Source organism: Egretta garzetta, unplaced genomic scaffold (genome assembly GCF_000687185.1).
Source record: "Egretta garzetta isolate BGI_Z169 unplaced genomic scaffold, ASM68718v1 scaffold35, whole genome shotgun sequence".
NCBI lineage: Eukaryota > Metazoa > Chordata > Aves > Pelecaniformes > Ardeidae > Egretta > Egretta garzetta.
Genome location: NW_009259730.1, coordinates 1,587,231 through 1,604,505, shown reverse-complemented (window position 1 = coordinate 1,604,505; position 17,275 = coordinate 1,587,231). Strand labels below are relative to the sequence as shown.

General features: G+C 38.8%; 1 protein-coding gene across 3 annotated transcripts in view; it reads left to right on the top strand.

Annotated features, from left to right (window-relative positions):
- NOL4 (nucleolar protein 4) overlaps positions 1 to 17,275 on the top strand; it is a 192,811-nt gene that overhangs the window by 154,163 nt on the left and 21,373 nt on the right. For all 3 annotated transcript variants that reach the window (XM_035894938.1, XM_009639467.2, XM_009639466.2), the window contains one exon: positions 5,772 to 5,885. In XM_035894938.1, coding sequence (XP_035750831.1) covers positions 5,772 to 5,885 — 114 coding nt within the window. The remainder of the gene's footprint in view (positions 1 to 5,771; positions 5,886 to 17,275) is intronic.

Genomic DNA, 17,275 nt, shown 5'->3' with positions numbered 1-17,275 from the left:
CCTGGGAGTCCTGGTGGGCAATAAGCTGACCATGAGCCAGCAATGTGCCCTTGTTGCCAAGAAGGCCAATGGTATCCTGGGGTGTATTAAGAGGAGTGTGGCCAGCAGGTCGAGGGAGGTTCTCCTCCCCCTCTACTCTGCCCTGGTGAGACCCCACCTGGAGTACTGTGTCCAGTTCTGGGCTCCCCAGTTCAAGAAAGACGAGGAACTCCTAGAAAGAGTCCAGAGGAGAGCTACCAGAATGATAAAGGGACTGGAGCATCTCCCCTACGAGGAAAGGCTGAGAGAGTTGGGCTTGTTCAGCCTGAAGAAGAGAAGACTGAGAGGGGATCTCATCAATGCATACAAATATCTTAAGGGCGGAAGTCAAGAGGACGGAAGCAGTCTGTTTGCAGTGGTGTCCAACGACAGGACTAGGGGCAATGGATGCAAACTGAAACACGAGAGGTTTCAGTTGAATATGAGGAAAAACTTCTTTACTTCGAGGGTGACAGAGCACTGGAACAGGCTGCCCAGGGAGGGTGTGGAGTCTCCTTCTCTGGAGATATTCAAGGCCCGCCTGGATGAAGTCCTGTGTAGAATGCTCTAGGAGAGCCTGCTTTAGCAGGGGGGTTGGACTAGATGATCTCCCGAGGTCCCTTCCAACCCTTGCGATTCTGTGATTCTGTGATTCTGTGATCTCCTTTTCAGTGTTAATTGGCCTAAACTAGAAGGTCATATCTATGCATAAATGTCAGGTTATAAAGGTTTGCATTTTAGCAGTTGTGCATGTGTGCCCATTATCTGCTATAATAGCTATATTTTTTCAGAACTGAGTCAGACCGGTGTCATATATGTAAGAGTACCTAGACCAAGCTTCTGTACGACTACTTTGGCTTTTATTTATAAGTAAATACTGTATCTCACAAAAAATGCCAAAGTAGTAACTTTAGAGGCAACAGATCCTAACCACAGGAGGACAGCATGTGCAGCAGATTGCAAAATTCTTTTGGGTGAATATACTAAACCTAGTGGTTTAGACTGAAATATAATCCATCTATTATATCAACAATTGGTAGATTTATAACAAAAATGTAAATTTGAAATTAGAACATAGCAGGTTTTTAGATTCTGTATAGAAATACAGGAATTGTGTGAATATGCCAAAAAGAGTATTTTATGTTTCCCATGAAGATACTGCAAAGGTACCTCACTTTAAACAGAAGACCTGATGATAATGTATACAGTTGGTGTACTGCAAATGGGTATTTTACAGCATATTGAAAGTGCTAGTCTCTTTTATGTTAAGGAATCAGAGATTATACTAATAGAGCTAATTTCTAGTGAATATGGGCCAAGGATTTCTGATTCCAACTAGAAAAAAAATCAGCAACCTTGCAGGACTACTCCATTACTCCAGAAAGGCTTGTTGTAAGATGCTTTAACTGTTGAGAGCCAGGTCTAAAGACCACCAAAGCTGTGGAAGGACCTTCATAAGCTTTAGTGTTCTTTCTTTAAAGCAGACCAACAGTTATTTGACTACAAAGAAGTATCAGCTAACTTGATTTTTCATTAAGAAATCTACAAAAGTATATATCTGTCAATAATTTGTACACTCTTCAGAAAGAGATAAGGGGATGAGTGTATAAAGTCTTCATATCAATTTGAAAAATGATTTCTCTTAAAACCATGCAAAAGTTCCTGTCCGATATGGTGGTTAAATGTGGTTGTTGCTTTGTCATGATCATCATCTACAGGCTCTGTGGTGGTCTCAGGAAGCAGGATTAAATTGCCTTGAAATGCAGTTTCAAATATGAGAGAACTGGAGGTGGTTGGTCATCTCCCTTGGGCTACTGAGGGAATTTCAACCATTTCCTGAATGTCAATCATATCAATAGATGTTAAAAACAGAGACATCCGCATGTACAGGAAATCTAGCAGGTTTTCCTTACATCTTTTGTCAAAATGCTCTTTGTCTACATCATGTTAGAGGCTGAATGTTAGTTCTGTGTCAGGTGAAGAGATGTACAAAACCAAAGACTGATGTGCGTTCAAAATGTGGCTTGGCTGCTGGCTTAGTGCAGTCACAAGCAGTATTGTGTTTTCATGTAAATGCAAAGGAATTCTATATATTGCCACTGTGTGATGGACAGAAGCATATAGTCTTCTCAGAAGGTCTGTATTAAGCTGTTTACCAGATTGCCTCTAAGTTTTATTCATCTCTCCACCTGAAAGTTACTATAAAATTTTCACATGCCTCTTTCCTACCTGTCATTGTTTCAAAATGACAAAAATGTTATCCTGCCTTCTGATTTTGCCATGTGAATCAGTTGGTTTGGTAGAGTGAAGTTTAGGGGCTTGCTTCTTTGCTGTTATTTTACACATGAGTAGTTCCAATATGGCTATTTCCTGCTTTATATCACTGTCAGGTGAAAGGAATACCAGACTGGGCCTATGAATGTTATGTATCAAACAACAGTAGGTGCATTCTGCCAGTTAAAGGTGGTCAGGAATTTTTTGATAATGCTTTTTTTTTTTTTTTTTTCCTTTAAGAAATGTTAGTTTGTCAAAGGTTTTCTGTTTTGACATACTCCAGTTTAATGAAACCTGGTTTCCTGCTAGTCCAGGGGGCAGGTTGTGTATCCAGCGATTGTGGGGGGAGCCTGGGAGACCTTGGAAATAAGGACTCCTTGGCTCCCACTTTTCCTGTTGTAGTCCCAAATATGCAGGAACCAGCATTCAGCTCTGCAGAAGGGGTCCTGGGAACTTAGTTTTATTGGTTTGGCTGAGATCTGCAGACTTCCTTCTGCAGAACTGCATGATGTTGCTTTTGTCATGTGTCCCAAGGCCTTTGTATCTCACCCTCAGATAAGGAGTTGAGAAATGTTCAGAACCCCACAAGGACTGGGATGCTTGAGCTTCTTACAGACATGGTTTTATAGCTGGTAGTCATGACAGAGATCATGAATAATCAGAAGTATAGAAGATGAAGAAGTTAAGCTAAGCCAGAAGGGGCCTCTGAGCTTAGAAGATGGGGCTATTAATTCAATTTATTTAAAAAAATCTTTTAAAAAGTGGGTATTTCAAAGCACTTTTTCCTCTTAGGCAAGGCTTTTCAAATTTGATCTTTTTGACATTTCACAGATATGGCATTTCATGGAACAGAAAATCTTTTTAACAGCTCTGCTGCTAGTGACAGAGGACTGTGTTCATCTTCTCAGTCAATGCCAAACTAGTGCTCTGCCTGAGTTAAGCTGATAGAACCTGAACCTTAATCAAGTGATTTTTCTGCTGTGCTTTGTTATAGTATTTTACTCCCCAGGTGACTCAACTGTGCGTTCATAACTTTCTCCCTAAGGTTCACTCTAGATAGTTCTTGATGTGAACATATCAACAGCCAGCTGTAGTGATGAGTGAGAGAAATTATGGGTTAACACATATTTCAATAGGAAGATACTCCATTACCTGGAGATTTCCTCATTTTTGCAGGTGCTAATTTTGAGTTCAATATTTCAACAGTGAACTCATAACCACTGCACTCCTTTTCAGAGAAAAGCATGTGACTGCTTGATCTTTATGGTAACTATTTTATAAAACACTTCAATAAACCTATTCTCTCCCATAAACAAAGAAGCTGGAAGAACTTGGGTTCATTTTACTTCTTGTTCAGAACATGAATTTTTTTGGCTCATATATCACCTTCTAAAAATCCATTGATGTGTAGGTATGGTTATAGCTCTAAAGAACTGAGCTGGAGGAATTATCCAGGTGTTTTCTCGCCATTTTTCAAGAATGTTGTTGTGTGACCATTGCTAGAGGACCACACCAAGACTTCCATTCAGCCAATGTAGTCAACAGTGGCATGTAAAGTGATATTTGGCCACCAAATCCAGGGAGGCATCTAGTGTGGCTAAGTGATGTAATAACATATGCAGAGTAACAACACCATTCAAGGGAGGCAGAATAATAGTTATAATGCTTTGTCAGTGAAAACCTTCTGCAGACTTACTCCCTCCTCTGGAGCTCTGAGGAAGGTGTCTGCTCGTACTCTACTGTTAGCTTCTGTAATGCCACCAGGGTTTAACATCACCTGTCCCTCATCTCTTAGACTGATTTATTTTCAAAAGTGCGTGGGAATGCATCATTGTGCAAACTGGAAAGAAGTTCAATAGTTTGTTCTGTGAAATCAATTGTATATTTTATTGTAGTATTGCAGCCTCTGGTTGTCTTTCTTACGCAGCTGTTACACTGATGCCAGAGAACTTGCTCATGGATGAGCGGGGAGAAATAAGCCTATTGCACTGGTGAGGGAGACCCATAAATCCCTGTCTGTTTCTAAAACTAGCTCAGCTTCTGGTCGCAGACAGACTGTTGTCCCACACATTAGAGAAAGTACGGTGTCAGATAAATTGTCATTCTACAGAGCACATCCAAAGTCAATAAATGGACTTTAATTTTTAAAGGTAAAAATATAACATTAGTAATGGTTGGCTCCTCAGTTCCTGGAATGTTGTGAAAACCATAAAATCAGTTGAGCCAATGTAATCAATCTGTTCTAACATTGTCTAAGAACTGAATGGGAGTACTTCAAAACTTGTTTCCAAAACTCAGTGGCATTTCATAGCAGGTTCATATTTATGCTTTTAGAGTAAGAAGGTATAACTCTCTACAAAATAACCCCAAAACCAAAAACCAACCATCCCCCCAAACCCCACCCTCAAACCCCCACACATACAGCCAGTTCCTCAGAAGGTATAAATTTACATAGCACTTTTGAGTTCAGTGAAGCTTTGAAAATTTATGGAAGTTCAGAACCTGTTCAATAAATTGCAGTCTCTGGAATGGGCTTATGTGTTTATCAGTATCTGTGTTATTATCCCCATTTTCTTTATTTTCTTGGTAGTTCAGATATATCTTTGTGCATTAATGAAGAAAATTCATTTTATTGTAAGCTTCCTCTTTCAGAAAGATTGTTTTGCATGTAAATAGGGAAAAAAAGGTGTGTAAATATTCTTCTCAATGAACTAGTAGGGTAGACCGTATTGGAGTTCATAACCAACAACAGATTTTAGCATTCCCTTGGTTTGGGGGGATTCATTGGACCTTTAACCTAAAACATGTAAATGCTATTAAATGAGTAATGAGAGGTTTTGAATTGGAAAAAAAGAGCCATATCTAGTTGAACCACAAAATATCTACATTGTTGGAAAGCTGGCATTATCCAAAGAAAAACAGATTTTTTTTAAGTCATTTTAATCACATCAGTCATGTTGCAGCAAGGAATGCAAATATTCATATACTACAGATTGAGACTGCTCTGAAATGTTCTGACAATCTGTTATGTTTTGAGTGATGTTTCAACCCCATCACTTGGGGTTTTTTGTTTTGTTTTTTTATGACTATAAAAAACCACTACTCATCTCTGTCACATGCTGCACAGGATAAAAAGCCTTTCCGTTTTCTTAGCAAGAATCAGACGGCCAGGGTGCTGCTGGAACGCAGAGAATATGCCACTGTCTGTTCAAAGTACAGCTTAATGAGCCAGACTAAACACACTGGACAATAGAGCTGTGGGGGGAAAGGGCTTCTCATGGATCTATGGATCAGCTACAGCTTTAACATCTAACTAGTCTCATTTTTCATCTTTACAAGTTCCATTTCCCTGTTTTGTTGATATAAACTACATTTCAATGAGCGGACTTTCCTGCCTAGGTGACGGTATTGTGTGCTTTGAAAAAGGATATCGTGGATTATGCTAGAAATAATTTCTGTGTTTCTTTTTTCTCTCATAGTCACGACCTATTCCCTCACACCTTACTTCAGCAGTTGCAGAGAGTATCCTGGCTTCCGCCTGTGAGAGTGAAAGCAGAAATGCTGCAAAAAGGATGCGGTTGGATAGACAGCAGGTACTGTGTTGTTTGGGGGTCTACCACATCCATATTTATAAATGCACTGGCCTCATTTACATAGGGTGCCATGCAGAAGGGTGGTGCAATCCTTATACATTTCTTGCTAGCAAGAATAATTAAAATACAAAAGCTGTAGTTCTTTAAATGAATACACAAGCATGTCTTTGTCTATATTTACATAAGCTGTATGAGGGTGCCTAGTATACTGATAATGTCCAGCTGGATAAAGCTATATATTGGCTTTTTAATGGTTGTAGATTTTGAGGGCAGATTGTGTAATCTGCATGCTAGAGTTTAAAGGAACAGAACATACAGTATATGTAATTCACATAAATAACAGAAATGATGCATGTATCCATGAGTCAGTGTGTTTATCTGTGCACATATTCTCTTTCAAAATGTGTGTGCAATTGTAAATGTAAGGTAAAATAGGGTGTTTCTGAAAATACTTATTTGCCTGAAACAGAAAAGTTATTGTGGTATATAGCAAAATGCTATCAATTACCTTATTAGTGAGTTTTTAAAGCTCAGATCAATATTTATTTTATTTTTTCTTATGTGATTATTCACCTATTCTAGTGCGTGTTAGGATTTAATTATTTTTAATTTGCTGAGAATTGCATGGTTTCTTTCAGTTTTTTAAAATCAAACTGGTAGGTTGTTCCAGGCTTTGATTATCAGTTGCTTCATGGATACAGTGAATGTCTAACATTCCTATTGCAAAGATCATTATGCTTTATTTCTCTTCATGATTTTCATAAAGTCAAATATCTCACTTGTTCCAAAATGTGCCTCAGTCATGGTAGTCCACTTTTCTTGTGGAAAAGAACATTTTTTGAAAGAACATTTTTCTTTTGTACATAGTCCATTGAGTTCCTTAAAGTCCTGCCCTAACTGAATAAAGATTCCTACTACTGTCCTTAGAACACTGATAGCTCGGGAGCTGAGAGTGGATATTGCTATTTCTTTTTGCTGTTATATTTCTGATAGTGCTGTCATAATTGCAGTACATTTGCCTTAAGATTTACAAATCACATGGGATGTCAAAGTACTATAATGTTAAGTATGGCTCAGTTTAGAAGTGGTGCTCATACAGATTGTGTAGGTTTTATATTATCTCATTTGTTCTCTGATTTTTCAGTAAGAATTCCAAAACTAAAAAAAATAAAAAAGCTACAAAGTCAATGTGCTTACCCCAAGGAGAACTATAAGAGACTTGTGCAAACATCAGTTGCTTTCCTTGCGCTGGCTGGAGGCTAACCTGTCCTCAGTAATCACAAAAATAGTGTCTCTGTTCCTTGGTCCAGGCACGGAAAGGCAAAGTTTTTAAGTGATTTAGATGAATATCCCATAATGCTCTCTAGGGAGCCAGAGAGCAGTTGAAAGAAAAGCAGTTTCTGTAGACAGAAATAAAAAAGCTTATTAATAGGTTTTTTCTCTTACTTGTAGAGACAGAAGGATTTGGTAGCAGTTATTGTTGAAGGGAGAGGTATGTCTTTACTTTTCCTTAGAGGATTCAAAATCTGTAGGCAGAATGGCTCCAAACTGATCATCTTAATTACAGTTGTGATGTTAAAGTAGCAAAGTTGCCTGTGAAGAACAGGTGTTGGGTTCAGCTTCCTTCAGCTCCCTCCTCTTTTTGGCAGTGAGTTCTGGGAACACAGTGGAGACAGTTGCAAACAGCACCAGCCATTTGATTCAGCAAGCAGTAAATTAGCTGGGTTGATGTGGCTTTGGTGCTTGCAAAACTATTTGTGAATTCAGGATAGTTTTGCTGAATAGTTTTGGCTGGAAAAAAATGTGGGAATGTGTGTTAGATAGCTTCATAAAACTTACAGTGAGAAATTCACCCTGAAGGGCGGGATAGTTAAGTCATTAGAGGAATAGAAAACCTTGGTTGTGGCCTCAGTTCCATTGAAATTTAATTATTTATTCCAAGTATGCGACATTAACAAAGTAGTTTGAGAGCAAAGCATTCCAGAGTATTTCTGAGTGGGGTATTTAACACACACTACTCTGCTCAGTCCTTACACTGAGATGGGAAGTGAACCTCTATCCTCATATCCAGAGAGAGTGCTTTATAGGTAAAAGAGCTTTGTCCTTCTTATCTTCCTATTTTTTTTCCTTTTACTTACTTTTAAATTTCCTTCACTTTTCTTACATATATCCAAAGTGAAATATTTTCATTGGATTTTTTTCTTAAACAGAGAAAGGTTGAAAAAGTTGAGTTCAACATGTTAGTTTTACTGTTCCGTAGCTCTTAAAAAAAAAAAAAGAAGCCTTTTTTTCTTGTTAACATGGCTCTACTTTTCTTTTTTAAACATAAATTTCCAAAATTGGGCATTATACCAATGGCTGGACTCAGGCTTTGAGGACCCTTCAGTGGAAATTTGGGAGGAGGAAAGGGGAAATAAGATTTGGATAATGAAAATTACCACTTCATAAATTATATCAAGAGATCTTCTAATGGAGGACAAGCATTAGACAGTCCTGGAAAGTAGATTGTTAAGAGGATCTGGTGAGAGCACTCATTCAGCACTTCCCCTCAGAGCTGAATGGAAGCGTTGCGTTAAAGCAGCTCTATTCCTGCGCACAGCGCAGTGAAGGTCTGCCTTTTATTGTCCAGAGGGGTGATCTACCTCAAAGTGAGGTGTAATTTGCATCTCCACCACTACCTTTTTCAGAGTATTACCCACAAAGTGTTAATGTATTAAGAACACAGTGAGTGTTATGCCCAGTCCTGAAGCTAAGACTAAACCTCAGCAGCTTCCTGAATTCATTTTCTTGTCTTGTTTATGCTCTTTCCTCCGCTTCTCCGTTTCTTCTCCTCTCCTTAGCAAGGAGTCCCTGAGCAGGAAAAGATATACTGAGTGTATGCGCCTAATGGAAGTCTGTACTTCAGTAAAATAATATGAATTTCAAAACTAAATATTTTTCTTTTGTCTACAGTTTTAATTTTAATAGTGGTTTGATGAAAAACCGTCTCAATTATCACTCAGCAAAAAGAACCAGCTTAAAAGTCGAAACTGTGGAAACTTCTAAGAGCTTGAATTTTCTTTTGAACAGATAAGAGTATTGACCATGCTCATGACTATTAGCTGTTTCTTTTACAAGTATTAAATGTGAAGGGTTGGTTTTATCTGCTTACAGTCCTGTGCACAGATTGGTCATCTCTTCGGAAGAAACCTCTCCAATTGTGTGTGTGTGTCTGTACGCACACAAATACTGCATCTTATGAATGACTTCCTAGAAGTATTTCTTATAGCTGCAGTGCTTCATATAGCCCTGATCTAGTGATATTAAGTCTGATAAAGCTAAGTCTGAAGCAGGAAGAACCTATCCTTCTACCTGTATGCCTTAAATTCCACTCATGTGATCTTTGTATTGCCTAACTCAAGGCTGAAACTTTCTGCCTGCAAAAATCCAATTTTAAAAGTAAGTTAATGAAAACTGGTCTCACTGGCATCAATTGCTTATTTTCAAAATTAGTTTTTTTCATGGCAATAATTTATTTAATAGTGGGAAGCTCAGTGTGATTTTGTCTGTCAGGAAATAGTAAATTCCCATAGTTTTCAAAACTGCAGCACTAAAAGCGTTGTCACTTTCTGAAACTTCTCTGTAAGGAATATAAATGTGTTTACTAGGTCATGGTAGCTTGGACTATAACACTTCAGTTGTCTGGCTGTTAGATGTTACTCAAGTGCTCTCTTTAGCTTCACTGCATTTTCATTATCCTGAGATCAAGCTCAAGCTGGTTGGCCAGTTACGTATTTGGTAGCTATTACCTGACTGAAAAGTTTTGTCGCTTCCACTTTTTTATTCTGCCTGAAATTAGAATTAATTTATTCCTTTGCACAAATTTTATAGATCTGTATATTGAAAATGTATAGATTTACTGATACTACTGCCAAATGGTGAAATGCTCACAACACTGGGCTGGATTTGGTTGATATTTCCAAGGTCCAGCTCAGGCAGTGGATAGAGAGGCAATGCAAAGCTTTTGTGTCTCTGCTGATTCTGGATACTGAAAAAGGGTAACTCCAGTCTTGAGTTTTGAGGAGTTTTTTCATCACAGTTGATAAAAAATGTAGAAAAAATAATTGGATTGAACTTCTATGACTTGCTTCAGTCAGAGATAGAAGAGGCGTTATCTGAACCCTTAAGATTTCCTATGCATCTGAGTGATATCTTGGGATGCTCTTCTGGGATAATTCTTCAAGATCTTTATTACATCTCTAGCAGTATTCAGTGCAAAGCAGTTAGAGTCATAGAATCATAGAATGTTTTGGGTTGGAAGGGACCCCTAGAGGTCATCGAGTCCAACCCCCCTGCAGGAGCAGGGACACCGCTAACTAGATCAGGTTGCTCAGAGCCCCGTCCAACCTGGTCTTGAATGTTTCCAGGGATGGGGCCTCCACCACCTCTCTGGGCAACCCGTTCCAGTGTTTCACCACCCTCATTGTAAAGAATTTCTTCCTTAGATCCAGTCTAAACCTACCCTGATTCAATTTAAAACCATTACCCCTTGTCCTGTCACAGCTGGCCCTACTAAAAAGATCTTCCCCATCTTTCCAATAGGCCCCCTTTAAGTACTGAAAGGCTGCAATCGGGTCTCCCCACAGCCTTCTCTTCTCCAGGCTGAACAAGCCCAGCTCTCTCAGCCTGTCTTCATAGGAGAGGTGCTCCAGCCCTCGGATCATTTTTGTAGCTTATTTTCTTCACCTTGACAATATGGCCAGTGCATTCTTGAGCATTTTTCTTCTCATTGAAGTTTTTGGCAATCAAGACAAAATGTGAGCACCTGGGAGCGAAGAGGGAGGACAAGTATGGGAAAGCAGGAAAAGAACTGAATCATAGAATACTATGTCTATAGAAGTGTATGAACCTTTTTATCGACATGTCATATATAGTTATCGAGATCATTTACAAAATCGATGTCGCTTCATTGGCACCATGTTTTTTTTGTACTAGTTAGGAATCTGGACCTTTGAGAAATCATTATTATATTTGTAGATAGGAGAGTAGTGGTCACGTATGACTGTGAAGCCAGTGGACTGGATTCTCTCCTGGACTCAGGCCATGTTATCTTAGCAATTTGACCTCCATTTCAGTCAGTAGTGTCATTCAAGGGCTACCATAGCATACAGAGTTTTTTGGGTAGCCAAAGGAGTGAGCTACATACACTTCTGCCATCCTTATGCCCCAAGTAATCCAATACATGCAATGTATGATTCTTTTGTAGTTACATAACAAATGAGAAGTTGAGCCCAAAGAGAACTTAAGCTCAGAGGAAAATGAAAGTTATCTTACATATCTCCCATCTTAACAAAGGCATTTCTCAGCCAGAGCTGGTGCCTTTTAAATTAATGGGCTCTTCACAGAGTGCTTGTCGGTCAATATTTTATAGAATATACATAAGAAAAAGGCTTTCTGCATTTTCATTTTTTTTAAATGTGAATTTAAAGGGTACGGTTTCTTTTCATTCCAGAGACTAGCTGAAAATAACAAGTCAGACAACTATATAGCCTGACAAAGGTGTTGTCCTCACACCTTCACCACACAGATATCAGAATAATACTTTTGTAAAAATTGTGATTTCTTTACTTTGATTTAATTCAACTATTCCTTATCACTATCTACAAGGCAAATGGGAGGTAATACAATGAAGCTATTAGGATATATGTACATCGCCATGTGCGTATGGGAGACAATTTCCCTTTCACTGAATAAACCTGTTATATGCCAACTAACATTAGTTCTTGACATGAGGTCATATTTGGAGATGGCTGCAAGAAAACTTTGCAGTTGAAGGAGTATTACTTATTTCATCTCTGTCTCTGCTTCAATTATTTCAATCTCACCTAGGCATCTCAAAAAAGTTCCCTCAATATAAATGTCAAATCTCTTTTTTTTTAATCATAAGGTTAAAAGACATGATGTAAGATTAGGATAAGTAAGATTAGGATAAATAAGGTTAGGATAAATGTGCAGGTTATGTTTCTGAGTCTTGTAGAAGCTACCAGTTTCTTTAATTATAAAAGCTAAACTCAGTAGAAAAAATCTTTGATTTTTTGAGCTTTTTCAAGTTGATAAGAGTGAGTCTATGCACTGTGCACAGATTATCATGCGCTATGATGCTATGAAGCACTTCTTTATGACAAACACTGAATGCATTTTTTAAGAAACCTCTCATCAAGATGATAGCTATAATTTTTTTTCCACGCTGTGATTTGTAACCAGGTAAATTAAATATCAATAATCATCGTGGTGGAGTGAAAGATAATATCGAACCCCCAAGGAAGAGAAAATTTTAATGATCTCAGGTTTACACTGAAACATAAATGAACATAAATTTGCAAATAGGCACTTTAAGCACATTCTTCACCCCCATTCTAGTTTGGGGGATAAAAGGAAGGCAAATCTAAAGTTTTCAGTGCTTTAGTAGCATATGTATAGGGTGTTAAGAATATTGCAACATTTAGTAATTTTAACAATATTGCTTTTAGCTGTTAGAGGAGTAGGAGTAGGTGGCTATTAGGTTTCTGACAAAGCAATTATGGCCTAGACACATATGCTGGGAGCTGACCTGACATTTGCCTCTGGATAGTTGTCATAGCAGCAACCTGAATAGAGCAGCTTGATACAAGTGCTGGTTGCAGACTGGATACAGGTTCTGTGCTAATGCAATACATCTGAATATTAATAAAAGTGCACATGTACTGCCTCTTGGAAATCACCGCTACTGTGTTTCCTTCCATTTATATCTAATTCCTAAATGTTCGTTTTTAAAGAAATTGAGATTTGCAGGAGATGTTAATGATCTGCCTCCATACAATTTCTGGTGCCATTTCTCTGCATGTAACAAGGGGGTTGACCTAAAGAAAGACTTAAAGCACAGTTTTATTAAAAAAAAAAAAGAAGAAAAAAGTCTGGCTCTTGCAGACCAGAAGCAGTTTGTGTCTCTGTTAAGAAGGAAGGAAATTACTGGTGGACAAATTACAGGTAATTGTAAAACTGTTTTGGAAGAAACTAATTAAAAATCTGAATTGCAGGGCGGGCATGGGCCTCCATTTCAGGATCACTGTATCTGGCTTTCAGCAGTGAGAGGGGAAGGGACCTTTAGACCTTTAAACCTCCGTATTTGAGGACAGAGAATTTGTGTTTCAGCTGTGCCACTAGTGCACAGCTTCTAAATCTTGACACACTGAGCAGTTATTTCCTGTACTACCCTTCATACAGCCGGAAAGAAGGAGGAAGGATATATATTTGTGTCCCCATGTGTATGTTGTTGTTCTCTTTCCTGATCAATGAGTACTGCAGCTCCCAGGAGGAAGGAAGAAACAAATTGTAGGGTTCTTAAATGCTCTCTTTATTCTGTTGTTTGTATTATGTGTTTTTGTATCAAGGGCAGTTTTGGACACTATCGGTTACAGAAAACGGAGTTAGGCAACAATATCTCCCAGTGGACACTAGAGAAGGCCCTGCTGAGGCAGTGCTTCTGTGGCAGAAAGCTGTGAATTCAGAGGGAGTGCGAAGAAGCGGTTTTGTTTCAGGGAGACAGAGTCCTTGCCACAGCTATTCAGTATGCAGGAAGAGCACATCAACTATACATCCTTGTTAGAGGTGGAGGAGAAAGCATCGGGAGTTCCCTTCCTCTTGGGTTTCACAGAGCCTAATTTGCTTTAGAGGATGGGAAAGAAAAGGCACTTTGTCCATGCTGACCACAAGTGGCAGCAGAGTGGAGGGATGGGGCCATGTCCTCTCTGCTGTATATTTACATAAGACCTGAAAAATTCCAGCTCAAAGTGATTTTTGCTTCAGAATGGGAGGCTTGCGGAGCCTTAGATAATAGAAAAGAGCAAAGGGAAGCAGACAGTTCATTTAACATAAAGCAAAAAAAATAGAAACTGAAATCCCAAAAAAACACAAGAGGCAAAAGTCACTTCAACTTGCAAAGAGCTCAATGCCTCTTACACTACAGAGCTTTATTAATAACAGCTTTTTGTATCAGACAGCTCTTTGTGATTTGGTATTTAATAGGGATCAGAGTGACTTCTGTACTTCAGTACTTTATCCTTTTTTATCTGTGTTCAAAATGATCACTAAGACGACTGTAATGTCCTTGGGTACCCACATGCTAGTTTGCATTTCAGGCCTTGTTCACTTCCATCATTCCCCACCTAATGATTATTTTACTTCTGAGTTGGTCTTTGGTTTGCTTTTGTGGTACCAAATGATATGCTTTAACCACTGAGGCACAAAATGTTATGCAGGCACGATTTAGCTGCATGTGGATTATTGTCAAGAGATCAAATTATGTACTAGTATTGGGAAACTTAGCTTCCTACCCAGAATGCACTGGCCATATTGTCAAGGGGAAGAAAATAAGCGGTATGCATTGTAATTTTAAATCCTGCTGCCTTTCAAGTCAGTGGCAAAATTCCTGATTTCAGCAGTGCTGGATAGGGTTCTGTTATTAGCAGATGCAGCTGTAAGGGATGGCTGAGTATCACAGGGCAACCCCCCTCCCTCCACGCTCCAGCCCAACCTACATTAAATTTGCTACATGTCCTGGAAAGGAATAATGTGGAAGGCATGCAATTGCAAAAAATTTCATGCCTTGGATTTACAGTGAGGCCCTAAGGTGAGCAGCTAATTTTTCACCTCAACACAGTGATCGTTAAATTAGAAAATGCTTTCTTTTTCCAGGCTCTTTGTGCTGACCATATATGGTTGAATTTCAAGCTGCTGATTTCAGAGAACAATTTTAAACACCCCAAGTTGCAATCAGATCTTGAATGTGAAGTAAAGTTGATGCCAATATAAGTTTTCTGTTCTGGAGGTTGATAAAGCTGAAGGCTCAGAAATGGAGTGTCAGGTTGTTTCTTGGACAGGAACTTTTAAACAACCTTATCACCTTATCCCACTTCCTACCATAGCTGGAATGAAAATGAACAGAGACCAGAACAGCCTTCTTCCCTGTGTCTTTAATATACATCTCCTGTCAAGGAGGCGGAAGAGGAAAGTCTGGTGGAAATGTAGATATAAAAGTTCTGTCCTCAGGCCCAAAGATGGAGGTTTCAGAGCCAGGGCTTTTGTTCTTCCTGCCTCCGTGTTGAAAGCCTTTTTACTTATCCCTCTCATTCATATGGCAAGAAGATATTACGTGTGAAGCATTTTCTTGCCTGTCAGATATTTCTAGCATAAAGACAGGTATGTTAAAAGCATGGTTTTGTCTTTCTTTTCCTGTGTTTAGCTAATGATTTGATTGCACACACCCTCCTGCCTACAGCACAGGCAGGGAATATTTCTGGTGAGTAAACCCCTGTTATCATGCAGATTTTGGGCCAGTTTAATGACATCAACGCAAACCCAGTGTGCATGTGCAAACTCTTATTTTTCAAGAGTGGCATATTTTGGGTTATGAATTGGTTAATGAATTAGTAGATTTAGAAGACTTTAAACTATCTTAAATTACTCCTAAATTCAAAACATCAGTTGCACAATGGATTCAGATGTATTCCTCGGTTAGAACAGTGTAATTCTCCACGCAGAAAATATATGTAGAAATGTACACACAGACTGCTTGTGTTTGGTAGCGGGAACATGTTTGTGATTCAACAACTGGCTTGATGTCCCTAAACTAAATTTAGAAACATATTTTTCTAAGAAAAAAAAAAATATAATAAGCTGTGGGAGCAGGAGCTGAGTGAATTGCCTGGGAGCAGCACCAGCTGCTAAAGAGGCTAGGCACAGGGCAAGGCAGCCAAGCAGGCTGGGGCCAGCAGCCCAGGCACTGTGCCAGGAGAATCCTCCCCTGAAATGAGAATATTTGGGGAACAGATTTGTACTGCAGTGCACAAATTTCATGCTTATTACTCATGGTGTTTCATATTAAGCTTCAGTTTTACTGTCTCCATTAATGAAGCAAATCAGAAAGTGCATCCTCCAAAGGCCAGTCAAAGTTCATTTCTTTGTGTCTTCCAACAGCTTATGCTACTCTGGTTTGGTGATTGTGGAATCAAAAGGCCATAACCCAAAGCATCACTTCTTATCTACTGAATCTTTTAAAATACAGAACCCTTACAGTACTGAAGTTAAAGGATGTGCACCAAGTTCTGTCAAAAATTTAGAGCAGATCTTCAGTAGCAAAACATTTTCTTTCTACTAAATAGTTTGAAACAGGGTGGGGAGGGTTTTTTTTTCAGAAGTGGTTTGGTTTTTTTTTTAACTGTAAAAGTCAAGTTGTTCCTGAGGCAGTGTTCAAAACCAGACAAGCTGCGTTGAATTAATAGAAAGAATTTTGGTTTTCACAAACATGCAGTTCGAGTTTTAACGCAGATTTGAAATAAAATAATTACCAATCAAATGTATCAAACATGGGGTAAAATAAAGTATCTGAACCTACTGTTGAAAACAAGAACTGGTCATTAAGTACATGCAAAAAAGTAACTGATCACTCTAACAGACAAGAAAACTGTTTTTTTTAAAGAGAAGTTATCTATAAGTCCCACTAGAATTTACCTGTGGAAGAGACACCATACTGTAAATACAGCAATATGCTGGAATCTCCAGTGTGCTTTTTCTTTTCCTTTTCAAAGCAGAACACACAGACATTTTTAATTAGTTGAAACTGAGGAAGTGAATTCAACATTGACCTCAAATGCTTCATGTCTAGGCTATCATCTTCTATTTCTAAATGAAGAAGAATTTCATTTAGAATCTAATATAAAGTGCTTTGGCGCATTCCCCTTGCCACAGAGTCGTATATATGTAATATTAAAAGAAAATGTGGGGCAGAAGAGGAATAGGAAAAAATACTCAGAGGTCCAAATTATACCCCCTAATTTTGCAATAAGGTCTTTTTGAGTAGTTTCCTCTCCATACCCCAGAGCTAGCAGGTGTATGGAAAGCTGGTTTGTGTCAAGAAAATACTCTGGCAGTGGTGGGAGTGATATCGGTTGTAATGCAGTAGACGAAGAGACCTATGGTGGGAGGTTTAATTATGTTGACTGTGATGTTATTGTAGTAATAAATCTGCAGTGCTGGCACAAGCATTGCTCCAGTACTCCCACACACTTTCCCCTGCATGCTCCCTAAACATTTGATTCACGAGTTTTAAAATTTTCGCTGTTGGTGCTCTGGTGCCACAGTCCTCCTTCACTGAATGGAGTAATGCTGATCTAGCGCACCGTAGTCACCGAAAAAGAGCACGGTGGCAAGGGGAAACAGAAACGTCTCTCCCTCTATAGGAGTGCCGCACTGAGATAATTTAGAGAGGACTATACACATAAGTATGAAAAATGCAGAGAAAAATGCTTGATTGTGGTCCTATAAGTGGAGCTGCCTGAGGCATAGCAAGGCTTATTCTGAATGAGAGGACTACA